General features: G+C 35.0%; 1 protein-coding gene across 1 annotated transcript; it reads left to right on the top strand.

The window, feature by feature from the left end:
- Positions 1–370: 370 nt before the first annotated feature.
- On the top strand, positions 371–12,168 carry LOC117334203. Its single transcript, XM_033893688.1, has 7 exons — positions 371–573; positions 1,583–1,754; positions 5,665–5,805; positions 6,313–6,744; positions 8,225–8,365; positions 8,587–8,709; positions 8,997–12,168. Exons 1-7 carry the CDS (start codon positions 481–483, stop codon positions 9,218–9,220), a joined length of 1,326 nt encoding a protein of 441 aa, XP_033749579.1. The 5' UTR covers positions 371–480; the 3' UTR covers positions 9,221–12,168.
- Positions 12,169–16,924: the final 4,756 nt, after the last annotated feature.

A 16,924-nucleotide genomic window follows, 5' to 3' on the forward strand; every position in this document is an offset into this window, starting at 1 on the left:
AAATGAATTCGGCCTTGACTCACCGCCTTTACCAATATATATGTTAATGGATAACGACCGTATTTTTGGTCTGTCCTATGAGGTAGTGTCCGATATATCTGACTACGATACCTTTGTGGTACATTATACATGTACGTCACTTATAACTGACTGACATTTCTACTCGTGTGCAATCTAATAGGTAAACTATACACGTGGATAACCGCAAAAATATGCAAATGAGACATACATATATTAAATCAAACAATAAAATCTCGTCTGTGAATGAATGCATACTGTATGCGGATTGGCTGGTATATAGGTGAAGCGGTACGCGCTTCTCGACGACGACCTACTTTCGGCAGTAGTAATATAAAAAGAGCGATCAGCTGGCGATCAGCTGTCAGACTGTTACCGGCAGTACAGGAGCTAACCACAGCCGGAGGAACATCTGAACAGAATTTTTAACCTGCAATTCTAAAATTTTCCAAAATTTACAAAATGGATTCACCTTGTTTTAATACTGACGTGCTGCGATCCGACCAGTCAGCGAATGTCATCGTCGAAATCATCGCTGGCGCAACACGTTACAAGGTATGTATCCTTTATTTACATTTTGTTTTCATTATTTGTTGACATACGTAATACTGAACACATTAACATTATTATTATCTAACATTTAGGAGGTGGGTTTTACTTTCAGACCTTTATCTAATTAATCATAATTTCTGATTTCTAGGTTTCTCTGTTATGGTATTAGATTACATTTATGATTATCACAAATTTGAAAAAGAAAACTCTTTATCTACACGTAATTTTAGTCAAGTTAGTAATACATATGTGCTGTATTTATACCACAGTTATAAATAAGGAGGATTGTACCTTAATCTCATGAATGGAATTTAGGTTAATTATTCTACTTTTTTCATGCATGCATGTACTTTTAAACTTAAAAAAGACATTACCTACACTGTATAGATGTATGTTTACTAATGATAAACACACTTTTACCAACACGAGATAGCGCGAGATACTTTAGTATCATAATGCTGACGAGAACAGAGGTAAACATAGGTAAACTGTGTAAAAATACACCAAAATCCGCTTAACCCGAAAAAGAGAAATGTGCGATTTTAAGAAGAAAAGACAGATTACTAAAGATTAGATCCGAATCACCGTTATCGTTATGTGGGGTATTTCACTTAGCAATGTTTATCTTCCGTGAGACGCCCATGTAAACCACATTATGATATCGCGTCAGTGACAATCTATCTTAATGAGTATGTCTTCTGTTTTTAATACCATACCATGAAGATATCTACCTTCATATTTTCTCTGTGTGTACTATTTATCAGTACACTATAAACTACATGAATAATAATTTCTATATTTAAAGGGATTTACAATATCAGACGAATGTTTTTCTGTTTTAAAATGGCCTTTTTCAAAATGGATTGTTAAGGCGAATTATGTTTACAATATGTTGTCATTGAATATACCAAACACATAATAACTGCACGTAGACTCTGAAATATACGTTGATATTAAACAAACTTAAATCAGTTCTATTATATAGTGTATTAAATATATTTAATTTTTACAGATCATGCAACAATGTCTCGAGGCCGGAGTGTTTGACAACCTTGAATCTCATGGCGAACCCTGTACAGCTGAAGTTTTTGCTAAGAAGCATAATTTTGAGCCAAAAGTCACTGTAAAACTACTAGATACATTGGTTAGCTTCCAACTCCTCGAGAAACATACAAATAACAAAGGTAAGAAAGTTACTTTGACATTAAAAGTAGGTACACATAATTAACAATAAACGGACAATAGCACACATTGTTGAAACAGTGTGGAGACTACTGATACTGTATAGTTGTATACATATGTATGCAAGAGCGAAAGTATAAAAAGTCAATTTTAGAGTCAAATCAGTTTTTTTCAAGACACAAACTTACTAGACAATACAAATACAAACCCATTACGAAAATCAAGAAGGTATTCCTATACAAGTCTGTGAAAATACAGAAAAAAACATTTGAGCTGTTTCCTTTTAAATAGTCAAAACATTGGAAAAAGAAAGTTAACTCCTAAAAACAATTTGTTACACATTTTTTGCTATATACTTCAATGTATCAATGTGTGAAAAATGCAGTGGTTTGTGTCATGACCCGATGTTCACAAGATAAAAATGGTTTCTCATGTTTAAAAACAAAAATGTTTAGTGTAACCTAACTATGGTAATAATGAACAAGATTTTGACGACAGGTTTACACTAAACATTGGCTAAGTACATCCTTTGACTACCTTCTATAACATTACCACATCGGTACGCAGTCGTGTGAGGCCCGTTCCTGGCAGACTGTAATGACGTCTTTTATCTTTACCTTATTATTATGTACATAATATATTGCTGCTAAATAACAGTGGGACATTAACGTTGAAGTAATTTTATGAATGAAACCTCCGACTATACTTTTTGTGTTGTTGTTTTTGCTATTTCCTTTCGTAACACTGTTTAATTATATACTTAAAATTCACTCAATCATCATAGCATCGGGCTGGTGTTTGGTACAAACATCACGCATGACTGCCACAGATACGGGTTTGACAACCCTATGTATCGTACAGTAAACAAGATCGGGCTGAGGAGAACTGTTCTCTCCGAATTTTTCCAGCAGCTTGTGACCTTCATGTGACAGATGTGGTTAGGTCAGGAGTATCGTATGTCGGCCACAATCTAGTTCATATAGTAGGGGGATCACGAATGGTGTCTGTGTGTGATGACGTCATATTATATATGATTATGTAAAGGTTGTGTTAGACATACTCAGAGGACACATACGTCAACCAAGATTGATACAAACCCAACACATATTATTGTACTTTTACTCGGGTAGTTACTCAGGTAAAATGCATTAGGCCAAACTCAGGTTAATATCCAGGTGAATGATAAGGTAAATACCAAGATACCTGTACAGGTAAACACAGAGGGAAATGCTTAGGCAATTAGTAACTAAATATAAACTTAGATAATTCGTGAGGTAACTAAATACTCAGGTGATTATTTAGGTAAAAACACTGGTAAATATCCGAATAATTACTCTGGTAAATACACAGGTAAATATTCATGTTATTACTCGGGTAAATACACAGGTAAATATTCATGTTATTACTCGGGTAAATACACAGGTAAATATTCATGTTATTACTCGGGTAAATACACAGGTAAATATTCATGTTATTACTCGGGTAAATATTCAGTTGATGGGATAAAACAATAACCAAACAACAATTATAAAAAATATTACTGACATTAATTAAGGTGTGATTGCCTTTGTTATGATCCATCAAGGAATAGAAAGCTCCCGGGTCCCCATATTGGATTATATTGATACGATCTTTTTTGTCTGATAAACTGTTGTCTTGGGTTTTTTTTGGTTTTTTGTTTCCGTCGATATTATATTTTCTGAGATTTTTGTTTTTATCTTTCCTAGCTTATTTTCACAAAGTCATAAGGCGAAACAACGACGTAACTAGTCGGATGACATCATGCTTTGAACGTTCTTAATGTTGGACACAATGCTCCGTGCACCAACTATACACCAATTTTTGTTATGCTTCATAAATTATGCTAAATGACTGTTTCAGTGAATGATTATGTGTGTCATGTCTGGAAAGTGCAGACAGTTTCGGAGACAACACAATTTGACCCGATTGTTTGGATGAATTATGACCGGATTTAGAATGTCACAAGGTCCCCTATTAGGTGCATGATCAAGGTCTGTACTATAGTCGAGTTTGATTTCACTTCATACCTATTAGCCGAATCTGTGTCTGTGCAATACATTGTTTCTAGATGACTTGTTACAAACTCTGTGATTGCATCTCAAGGGTAGTACCTACTTCAAAAATAAAATAGATAAATAAATAAAATAGATAAATAAGCTTTCGAATGCTAGCATTTATTTACATAAGCCACAACAAAGAATAAAGCAACTTCAAGTTATGAGAGTAAAATTGTATAATTAAAAAAAGTCGACACAAAATTCTTATAAGCGCTATTCTTGATCTATACAAATTTATCAAATTGTCAATGTTTTCACACTCACAGGGGCTCGTTACCGAATTTTCAGAAATGGTAAACATAAAACATTAAAAGTCCAGCATTTATTTTAAAAATGTGAAATATTGGGAGTATCGACATGGTTGTGTATGTATACATGTATACTGGATGTTAGTTTTGTGGTTATTCACTGATGTCAAAGGCCTATCTTACTCCGAAATCGAGCCCCTGTGAAATTGAATATCGTCTGCTAAGTTAGCGACACTGATGTGACCAGTTAGACTTGAATATGTTTCGAACGAAATATCCTTTGAATCGTTTTCACCTACTGTCAAGACGTCGTTCATTTAGAATTTAAGAGTTGTTATTCTTTTGAAAATTAAAGTATTTCCGAGTAATCGAGTCTATCGAGTGATACCCGTTCATCGCCGCATCACTTCTAAATGATAACCGTATATTATTGCGCAGGCCTAATGGGCGACATTCTATTCATCTATCATCCAAATTGTATTCATATCGACTGTATACTGCCATTGGTAACAGTTCAATGCTTAATTACGACGATTACCTCCCGGAACACCTGGCTCCAGCATCATGAAGCGTAGAATTTGGACTTAAGTTTTGTTTTTGCTTTATCAATCACGTACAACGTCAAGAAAAATGACGTATCATTGTTTCGGGAGTCTGGGGTCCGGTCTTATTCTCTTTGTGCTTTTTCAATGATCACCATAAAAGAGACGATATCTACATAGAATGACAAGTGAATCGCAGTATAGGCTCTGTGACATTGCGTGGTACCAATTCTCCTAAATATCGTGTTGTAATAATCATAATCACAATATATCTTTCATACATCAGCTTATCGATAAACAGCAGACTTGCATGTGCCAAACATGTGGTGTTCCATTAGACACAAGGCCATTATCTTCGTTTGGATTTCCTCATGTCGTGACGAGATAGCAAAACATGGGCTGATACGATGTAGATGAACTGGTGTGGCAGTCGTGACGACTTGACCCAGACGATAACAGATCCACACCACTGTCTGAAAAGATGCAGGTTAAGTCTTCAACCTTTGTCACTGAATGTGGTAGACTTAACCCAGACGACGTTCAGACAATTCTAACGAGAATAGCTCAACAGCTCTTTGTAAACCAGCAGCTTTGTCCAGGACTGCTGACCTGTGTTTTCATTGTACAATCAATTTTGGGATCAACAAAAGAGAAAATGTATAATTTGCCTAAGGTTAAAAGGTCGACTATTATTTTAACCATATGGGCGGTTAGATACTGTTCCAATATGCTATGCTGTGCTATTCGCAACAACTTATCAGACAACTAGCTAGGAACGTAACTCTAATTCAAAAGCTACTAAGCGCGGAAAATTTGAATAAATGAATAATTTACTCAGAGCCAAGTATAGCTGTAGGAGGATAAGACCAGCTTTTATGCTTAATAATCTGGTCAGAACTAAGTAATATCACGTTCTAGAAAGGAGAATCAGAAATGAAACCGAAACCAATTATACAACACGGCGATGGCGTAAATGGAAATAGCGAATATAAAATGGTAAAAAGTTTATGTTTCCGAATACTTACAAAATTTGTTCTATTGTAGGTCAATCCGTATATAAGAACAGTCTTGGAACCTCCAAATACCTTACACGATCACGAAAACCGACACTGATTGGACTGTCTATGATGGAAAGCAGCTTCATTCTACCAATGCTGGATAAATTTCCAACTTTTCTTAAAGCAGGTAACAATTTATTTCGTTTGAAATTAAGTCGAAACGTTCTTTTTGTATATAATTTCTTTTCTAAATTTACGTTTTAAGTAATACTCATTAAGTCATATTCGTAATATTGTATTATTTAAAAAAAATATGACTTACCGTAATTTACATTCTTATCTGCAGTAAATAAAAACAAGTGATATATAGAGGATATTGAATGGCTTCCCGTGTAATATATCATATATTTCACTTCGCTTCGATTAGAAAAATCGGCAAGTTTCAATGAGCTGAATACAAAAGTTCGTTCTGACTTATTTTTTCACCACAAAACTTATATTTTCACTGCAAAATGTTATATTTCACTGCTCATCGCTGCAGTGAAAATATAGGTTTTATTAGTTTGATACATTTCTATATTTCACTGGCAAAAATGTAATAAAAAGAGATAGTTTACTTCCTCTGTTCTGATGTTTTTCTGCACATAAAGTTTACTCGAGAAGTTTGACATTATAATGATTTATCTTTGTTCAGGTCAGCCTAACCTTGACATGAACAAGAACAACATCGAAACCGACAATGGTAACCTGTCACCGGAAATGCCTAAAGTTCCACCTAAAGGCTTGACGAAACCGCAGCTGATAGAAAACAACACAAAGCAACAGATCTCCGACAAGATGCCAAATAATTTACCAAAAATGAACAACCTGATGGCTAATGTGAAGCCAAGCATGACTGGCATGCCTGTGATGCCCGCAATGATGCCCAATATGCCCGAAGGGGTAATACCCTCCGGCATGTCTGCCATGGACATGAAGAAAAAGCCTATGATTGATAACAACGCCATGGCGGGTATGATGCACGTGAAGATGATGAGCGCATATGATGGATTTTCAGGACCTTGTACGAATGCCCTAGCACGAGCCTTTGATCTGAGTACTCATAGAGAAGCCGTAGATCTCGGGGGTAGGCATATCTTCTTGTTATTTATCATTATAAATCTATGCTGAGTCAGATCATGTGACTTTTAAGATTTGAAATAATAAACATATATTGGGAAATTGAGATATTTATAAGCTATACAATCCCAACTATTAATTACACCACATTGTATTTAATCGGGTTGGTATATGATATTTCCACAGATCAACCTGTTTTTATTGGTATAACTATGTAATACTTAAAGTAATCACGTATGTTATTTTTCAACCTTAAATATTACGCAAGGAATGTTAAAAGTAAGAATTGGTAGGTCATGCTTATCGCTACGATAATAATAGTTAGTGGAACATAATTCCAATGATCAATCTACATGTACCTGAAAACTGGACATGTATTGAATATCATCGTAGATCCCATTGTTTCGTACACTGACAGTGCATAATAGATGAATAACACAAAGTAGGCCAAGGACACTGATTTAGTGTTTTTTGTTTTGTTACATCAACACTATCTTTTTTTGTTTTTTAAACACCGACTGGAATGTCACGCATGTTGACATCCCAGTTTTTACCCTTATGCCAGGGTGCACTTTTCAAAATATTATGATGACATATTTGGAAAATACGACCACTCATGATAGGCATGATATATCAGCACTGATCCACTGACAAACGGAGGTCATGAATGACAATGTTTGGAGGTAAAATTAGCTATCACCTGACAACATTGACGTCAGAAGGCGCAAGATGTCTGGAGATTATGGGTGACAAAAGCTACATAAACACGCGTGTTCACATGATACTTATAGCCCTAACACAAGCATTGTTATTGTTAACAATGTAGTATATACACATACAACGGTATGTTACGGAATAGATCCAGGGCAAAAAAACATGTTTTTGTCCTATTTGTTTTTTTACGAATATAAACAATGTATTTTGGAAATGTCTTATCACAAACATTAGTTAACAGTTTACCAGTCCTATATTTGATATTCTAGATTATCCATACTCCATTTAATTCAAATTATCAATTTAAGTATGGCTAAACCTACTTAGAGAACTTCTTAATTAAGACCAATCGGTCTCTAAATGTGATACCTGGGTATAAGACACTCTCCTGTTTCCACTGACACGCCTCACCACCTTTGAAATTGCTGTTATTATGCTTTTGGTTGGTTATGTGAACTAAATTTACATTGATTCTGACAACGATTACACTACATGATTGGCTATTTGTAATACAGGTAACAATGACGTTCTATAATGACCCTGGCTGTTAACAGGACGTTAAACAAAATAAACAATACCAAACTATATCAGTTCACTTACTCTCCCAAAGTTAATTAAGCCACATAAATTCTCCCAATTAATGTAAAATAATTTCTATATTTCTATATATTCCATATTCTATCTGTTGTTAATTTGGTTCGTTTTCATTTTTATGCAGTAGAATCGAAATTATTTGCTTTAAAGTATATCACTGTTGTTTTAATTGTTTTCAGGTGGATCCGGGCAGATCTCGTTTGAGTTATCGCGTGAATATCCAAATATGGAAATAACGGTCTTTGATCTCCCACAAGTATCACAAATGGCGGGGAAATTACAGCCGGCTAGTACAAAAGACAGAGTCTCCTTCAAACCTGGTAAATAGAAAAAATCATTTTAGTTAAGTGTTGTAGAGGAATACTGGTCCTGTTGTACTAATAAGGATACAGATATTTAGTTCCACTGTTTACTGTGGGTGAACATTGCTGCCCTGTTTTGAAAAACAAATACCAACTGTTCTTAGGCCATGTTTATGCAAACGTGCAATATTAATATATGTTTACATGTTAATAACTATTTCGACATTTATTTGATTGCAGGAATTTCTTAGAAGATGACATCCCCTCCGGAGACCTTTATATTCTCAGCCATATCGTTCACATGTGGAACTCGCAGTCACTCGACCAAATACTCACCAAAGTGTACGCCCGTCTGCCAGCAGGTAGGGCGATCTTATATTGTACAGAATTATATTGTTATGTTTGGTGTAGGAACAAGTTAAAGCACTCTCCGAGGAATGCTTTTCCGATTGCAGTAGTTTTGGTCACTTTGTTTTGGAAGTTTACGTATATCATGTACATATATATATTAACACGTACACGTGACTGAAATGGTCCATTCTTAATAGCACTGATCATTTTTCTTTCAAAAAGATATAACAAACAGCAACCGTATTTCTTATGGTTTTTATTTTTGTTTCCTCTCATGTGTTTCTTGCTCATTGTTTAGGCGGCAGTATGCTTGTCCTGGAGAAAGTTCTAAATGAGGAACGAGATGGACCTGAAATGGCTATCACCAACGACTTGCTCATGACTGTCATGTCTAAGGGTCAAGAACGAACGTGCACTGAATACCAGAATCTTTTTGCCAAATATGGTTTTATCAACTTCCAACTACGGACATTGGAAGGAACAAACTATTTTGACGCAATGCTCATGAAGAAACCATTTTAAAAACTGCTGACGATCTCAGTTGACCACATTTTACTAGGTGTGCATAAAGACTAGTTTTGCCAGGATCTCATAGATTACAGATTACTTCATTTGGATGACGGATGTGGCGTTGCATTCGCCTTATAGGTTAAGTGATTTTAAAATCTGTGCAATTTTTATACCAATTTGCCAAGTTACGGAGTTACAAAAATGTTCATATTTTGTTTGATTGTAAATTATATATAAACATATAAATCTTTGTAATTATGATATTTTACCAGGTAAATATGTTATTATATTGCCTGGATAAAAAAAGTTTTGACCGAGGTGGAACCGAAGTCAATATTTTTTTCAGGCAATACCACTGTATACTCACCAGGTAAAGAGTTCAAAACCGTTTATGATTAATTTGATATACTTTAACTTTGGTGGATGAGGATGTTATAACATAATGTCAGCAAATATCTATATATTAATTGCCAACTAGCACTTTTGTTACTTTTTTACTTATCCAGTATCCGCTGTTTTTTGCTTCACAAGTTTCTTGTGTGTCAATTGTAAACGCAATAACACCATTATCAGACGCAGTTTACTCTTAATGAAAAATTCGGAGGTGTTGTTGTTTGTATAATTGATTTTCACTAGAAATTACAAAATATTCATTGGTCACGTGTATGTTTTTAACCAATCAACGTTGGTCTAAATACGAGTATATGTATATATGTTAAAAGGACGTATGTATTTCTTGTGTGGCAAAAGGTTGGTTTTGCTGGACATGTTTTATGTGTTAAAAATAAAATAAAACCTTATATTCAGGTACTAAGTCCCAGGACAAGAAAGATTATTAATACTTATTTTAATATGTCCTTCTTTCTAGGTAAAATATTGGACCAGTTGTAATTATGCTAAAATTGTCTTTCATTGTTTACATAGATACAATTTGCTTTAAATGTACATAAATAGATCGGCAGAAATTCAACAATAGAATAACCCCTTCGGAAATGTTCAAATTTTGTGACTTTTCAATTAGTCAGAGATATAATAACATACAAGATGATGAATTTGGTACCAAAAATGTATAAAATACCTGTAGAAATATAGAATCCCCCCCTATTGTTACCATAGATATGAACAAAGCAAGTAACTTAACAACACAGATATTTTTTACCTTATCATTTTTTTTTTTTTTTTTTTTTCTGTATTTAATTTTTGTAACGTTAGTTTATTGTAAAAATCGTTACTTTATCTCAGCTAACAGCAATCTGGGAATCATGTTCATTTTTGTGTCATATGTTATCATCTAAACAACCATTTCAGGATCGCAAGCAATTTGGTGCAGGATATACTTCGCCCAATGTTTACACAATATCTGTAAGACTTATATGTGATATTTGTAATAGTGTATGTGCATAATGTTTTCATAAACCAAGTATTTAAAAGAAATTAATACACTGTAATAGTAATACTAAAATACTATAATAAGTTCATTATTTTAACTAAGATTATGTAGTAGAAAAGCCGGTGGAAGAATTTCACTTATTATGGTATATTTCTTCATATTTTTTCATATGAAATTGATTACCAAATAGAAAGACCAAGACAATATGTTATTGTTATGTTATATTTGTTTTTCATTTCCGTCTGGTTTATTCAGTTTACTGCGTACAATTATGTTCCTAATCTTTGATATACTTACAACAGTTTAACTGCCTGCATAACCTTATATCATTCATATTAACGACATACCCTATATAGGTAATATCCCGTATTGGGTGAGTTTATATATATATTTTTCATCATTGTTTAGAACAACTGAAGATATGAAAAATAATCAAGAAGTAAACAAAACGAAAATTGTTCTATTTATTAGATTTTCTATTATAGCTGTTATTTCGTATACTAAACCTTGTTCGTTTATTACATAGTTGGATCAGTGTGAAAATAGTTGGATCAGTGTGAAAATAACAAAAAAAAGGGTTATCTGTCCTTTATGTTCATTGTAAAACCTTTTTTTTTTCATTTTAAAATGTATAATGATGAAAGATCGTTTATTTACAGTTGTGATGTCATAAACGTTTCTGCACCTATTCTTTCTTTTATTTCGCCTATAAATGCTATAGTAAAAACAACGATGTTTTCTGAAGACTTCGTCAAGACAATCATGTATATTAAAGACTTGAAGGGTCTACATACCCTCTAGACAGCGGGAGGCGGACCCTTGTCTATCAATAGTTATAAAACGTTATCAAACTCCTGCCGACCAAAGGCAATTTGATTGGTATGCCAGATTGTGCAAAATTTAGAAGAAACAATTGAAGCTATACGAATGAGACAATTGTTTTTCTACCTCATAAGGTGCTGTATTATCAAATAATTCAGACTTGAAATTATACCAACTCCCAGGGATTTTATTTTATAAGAAATTAGTTTTACTCAAATAAACCTCAAATTTACCTCTCAGCACATTTTTCAGTGTCAAATGTTAAAAAAGGTCGAAAGGGTTGACAACGAAATATGCGCCATTATATGACCCATTTCTAGTTCTGTAGGTTACTACGATGCAAGGTTTCGCAAATTGTTAGTTGAAATTATATAAGCGAGAACTTAAAAGTTGTTGATTCACTTCTTAATCAATAAGAAACGTAACTTTGATATGTTTCTAAGGCCTTGAATGTTAAACATACTGAAAACCATTTTCTTATGATTATAGTATAAACCTAAAGTACATTTCAAAATAATTGCTGGGTTGAAGGGATCAAAAATTAAATTTATCATGAGTGCTTCAAGATCTATGTACTATAAATAGGTGACCTAATCTTCAGACTCAATAGAATCAGTGGATGTTTGTCTTATGACCTGTCAGGTACCCATCAATAATGACTTTGTACTCTTGTTAGTATTGTTATGTTCTGTCTATTATTTATACTATGAAGACTTTTTCTCTACAAACAATAAATTTTTACAAAGTATGTCAATATGTTGTGTTTATTTCTAACCTTGGAATACGCGTATGTATGTTAACAGGACAGGGCCTACACTAAGAGTCGCTGGGAAAAGACTTTAATACCGTGTTATACATGTATGCAGTTGGATGATCCAATTAAAATCATCCATGTCATTTCTATGACTAATTCATGTACTCCAAGCATATTAAGCTAGAATCTTACTGTGCTTGCTACCTATTACGACAAAGACAGCTTAATTTCTTGACGACTATTAGACGAATTCTGCGAAGGTTTTGCGACTTTGGTTCATAAAGGCAAATTAATGTCGTTGAGACGACAATTTTACAATATCTTGAACGACCATGTAATGAATAAGACGAACTCTCGAGGTCTTGTTGAAGGATGAATCTGTAATCGTATGAAATTAATTGAAGGCAATTAGACAAAGCATTGCGGATATTTCGAAGTTACATGAGGAGGAAAAATGAGTTCAGTTTGGTTTATAATTGTTTATTTTCCTATCAACAGCTTAGGTCTAGATCTGGTATGTGTCGGCCAGGGGACAGAACCCAAAGCCTTCCTCACAGGGGCAAATGTTTAACAAAAGGCCGAAAGTGAGGCATTGTCAAGAGAGACATTAGGAAGAAGAAAGTTGTTCAGAACACAGGTGTCTGCTTGTGGTTAGTATTAATAGAACAAAAATATTTGACCCTACTCATACTATATCAACAAGATGTAACAATTGAAGATGGAGAAGACTTGATTGGTCGACAATTATAGTTAGTATTGTTGATAGATACAATTAAGGATACAAAGATACAATTCTTACGCCTTACTTGCAGGGCAGGGAAAGGAGAGAATTTGAAAGAAAACCTATAGGATTTCAAGAGAAACAAAAAATAAAGCATAGTTGGATAGAATGTGCACTGGTCACCAGCCACACACTGAAAACGGTGACTAAGCGCAAATAACTGTATCTATTGTAGACATTATACACTATTTGTTTGAATACAATACAGTCTATAATACCTAAGTCCTGGTGAGAAATCAAAAGGACAAATATAACACGGGAGCGTAGGGCGAGTCACGTGATAATGCACGTGACGGAGATACGGCAGGTGTGTCAATAGGGATTATTACGTAATTTCGTCGGCTGATCATTACTGACAGAAAGTTTATTTTTGTTTATTGAATAATGATCATACACTGCATTTTATTCATATGAAATATAGTCCAGGTGCGAAGTCAAAAGGACAAATGATAGCCATAGGAGCAGGGCAAGTCACATTTAATCAGTTTCGAAAACCGTCTGGAGTAACGTCACAACATATATTATATGGACAACGATCTGCATATAGAGGCAATTATGCCTGCGTTCAGAATATACTAAGTTATACTAAGATAAGTTAAGTCACGTTGTTTAGCAGATGAGACAGGTGTGTTAATAGCTGGTAATTAGATAGTTTTGATGGTCAGCACTACCAGAAAGTTAATTTTTGTTTGATTGAATAATGATGATTATTCTTTTCACTTGACAGAGAAGAGTTTTGAGACACAGATTGGTTGGAAGAATTGATGACAGTCCCTCCTGTAACCAGTGTCTGAAGGATGGATTCTGACGAGTCCATCATCTACCTTATTCACCGTGTTGGTTTAATAGGCGTTAATAACGTATGAGTAAAATTGCATGGCTAACATTAAACGGTCTCATTGGGAAATTTTTCTGCTTGCTTCATGTTCGTTGATAGGCCCCGTGATGGCAAGCTCATTGCTCTTCCGGGCGACTTTTTTTAAACTCTCTGAAACATAAAAAATACATCTTTGTTGTGTACATAGTTTGCCCTCGATTTGGAATAGAACTATGGCGTTGTTGACAGGCCGATGCTGCTTTGATACACGAGATGGTGTGTTATAAATATATAAGTACTTCCTATCACGTATATGTAACATTCGGTGTAGGAATCGTAATACGGTCACAGGCTTAATTAGAATGTGTGTCAGATCTTGTGCGTTCGTGACTAAATATAAACGTTCTTGAAGAAATGATGAAGGTGTTCGCTGGGTTTGTTATGTAAATAAACGATACATTCAAGCTGAATCAGATTATGTTTGTTTTCTTATTTGACTTTCAAATGGAAAAATATGAACTGAAGTAGTGAAGGTTAGTGTATCCTCGTCTGGTTCTATGGCACACCAAGGACACAGTGACCTGAGTCTAATACAGGTACAGACATGGAGGACCATTCATGCATGTTAGTCAGCAATTATGTTGTATAATTTAAAGATATTGCCTTGTATTTATATGAAATATGCACATGCCTTCACTAACAGAAGATGAAAGACCATGACACGTCAAGCGTAACGACCTAGGTTTGTTTACGTCAGATAGATAATTGTCTATGATGTAAAATAAATGAGCGCGGCTGTTTCTATAGTCAATATGCACTTGTACATGTTAATACGACACAATGGAATCACATTCCAATATCATAACGCCACTTCAAAAGCTACATCTAGTAATGCATTAAGGGTGTTGGTTGTAAACAACTGCTCTAACTAGGCCAGAACCTCGCATGTAGAAGCACATATAATGCATTCTCAGCTGTTTACAGCTAATGTGTTTTCTTACTCATTCCTCCCACACTACCCACGTACGTAACATCTGTAGATAACGTATCACATCAAGATCTTACCTGCATCAGTTGGTACATGTCAGTTATTCATATAGGTTTTATATATCTCATATATGTGGTATTAGATTATGTTGATCACGAATATTAATATGAATATTTGACCGATTTTATGCTTTATCAGTCAGTTTTTAATTTTTAATTTTTTTTGCTCCCTCATCAAAAACAACAGTTAAAGATACATGTTAATCAGTATAATAATATGCAGCATATTATATCGTTACCAAAATATATTCAGATAAACATCAATCTATCAGTACGTAATAAAAAAAAAATAGGGTTCATAAGCCTCCCGCTTCTGTCAAACCTTCTAACCAATCGTGAATTATGTAAAAAAAAAAAAAAAAAAAACACTCTCATTTAGCCTAATTTTCCAGAATAATTATTGGTCAGATATACCATACATGGGAGAATATCAGACCTTTGGAGAAGGTGGATGGGTCTTTCCTTTATCCACATAATAGACCCAAATGCACCTTCAGATTCGGATAATTTCGGTAAGATTTTAAGTAAACAAAACACGAGTAATATCCCTGATTCCCGCCCAGGGTGATCCATAATTTTGCATATTATCTAAATTAGCTCATACTGTTTAAAATGCACCCATTTACAGTCAAAATAAATACATGTTAATCACTTAACAGTCCGATTCTATCTAGATTCTTTTCGATCTTGTAAATCGTGGACAGTGTTCTGGGAATCGAATATATTCCTCACAGTACAACTACGACCATCTTCGTTAGCCAAGACTGATTACGTTACACTCCACGAACGTGTAACGTAATCAGAAGCCTTGGCTAGCGAAGATGAACTACGACAGGAAAATCATATCTTTACCTTCGGATCAACAACACATAGTGCATAAGATACATTGTGCTAATAATAAACAGAACATGACTCGTGCCCTGGCCGGACCTCCAACCCACAACCCCCTAAATCGCCCAGCCAGAAATAGCAGCGGCTTTATGCGATTGTGAAATATGTTTCATAGTAAACATGTTTTGTAATCGAATTTTTGTCTTAATACATTTTCATACTGTTTTATTATCCTCTAATGATGAACTGTTTTTAATACAAACTATCAGAGTGATGCAATTCAAGCATATGTCACATGTGATACATCTCCAGTATATGTCACGTGTGATACACCTCCAGTATATGTCACGTGTGATACACCTCCATTATACGTCATGTGTGATACACCTCCAGTATATGTCACGTGTGATACACCTCCATTACACGTCATGTGTGATACACCTCCAGTATATGTCACGTGTGGTACACCTCCAGTATATGTCACGTGTGGTACACCTCCAGTATATGTCACGTGTGATACACCTCCAGTATATGTCACAGTGTGATACACCTCCAGTATATGTCACGTGTGATACACCTCCAGTATACGTCACGTGTGATACACCTCCAGTATATGTCACGTGTGATACACCTCCAGTATATGTCACGTGTGGTACACCTCCAGTATATGTCACGTGTGGTACACCTCCAGTATATGTCACGTGTGATACACCTCCAGTATATGTCACGTGTGATACACCTCCAGTATATGTCACGTGTGATACACCTCCAGTATATGTCACGTGTGATACACCTCCAGTATATGTCACGTGTGGAACACCTCCAGTATATGTCACGTGTGATACACCTCCAGTATATGTCACGTGTGATACACCTCCATTATACGTCATGTGTGATACACCTCCAGTATATATCACGTGTGATACACCTCAGTATATGTCACGTGTGATACACCTCCAGTATATGTCACGTGTGGTACACCTCCAGTATACGTCACGTGTGATACACCTCCAGTATATGTCACGTGTGATACACCTCCAGTATATGTCACGTGTGGTACACCTCCAGTATATGTCACGTGTGATACACCTCAGTATATGTCACGTGTGATACACCTCAGTATATGTCACGTGTGATACACCTCCAGTATATGTCACGTGTGATACACCTCCAGTATATGTCACGTTTGAAACGCCTCCAATATTTGTCACTTGTGGAACACCTCCAGTATATGTCACGTGTGATACGACTCCGGTGTTTGTCACGTGTCATAA

This window comes from Pecten maximus, chromosome 9 (genome assembly GCF_902652985.1).
Source record: "Pecten maximus chromosome 9, xPecMax1.1, whole genome shotgun sequence".
NCBI classification, from domain to species: Eukaryota; Metazoa; Mollusca; class Bivalvia; order Pectinida; family Pectinidae; genus Pecten; species Pecten maximus.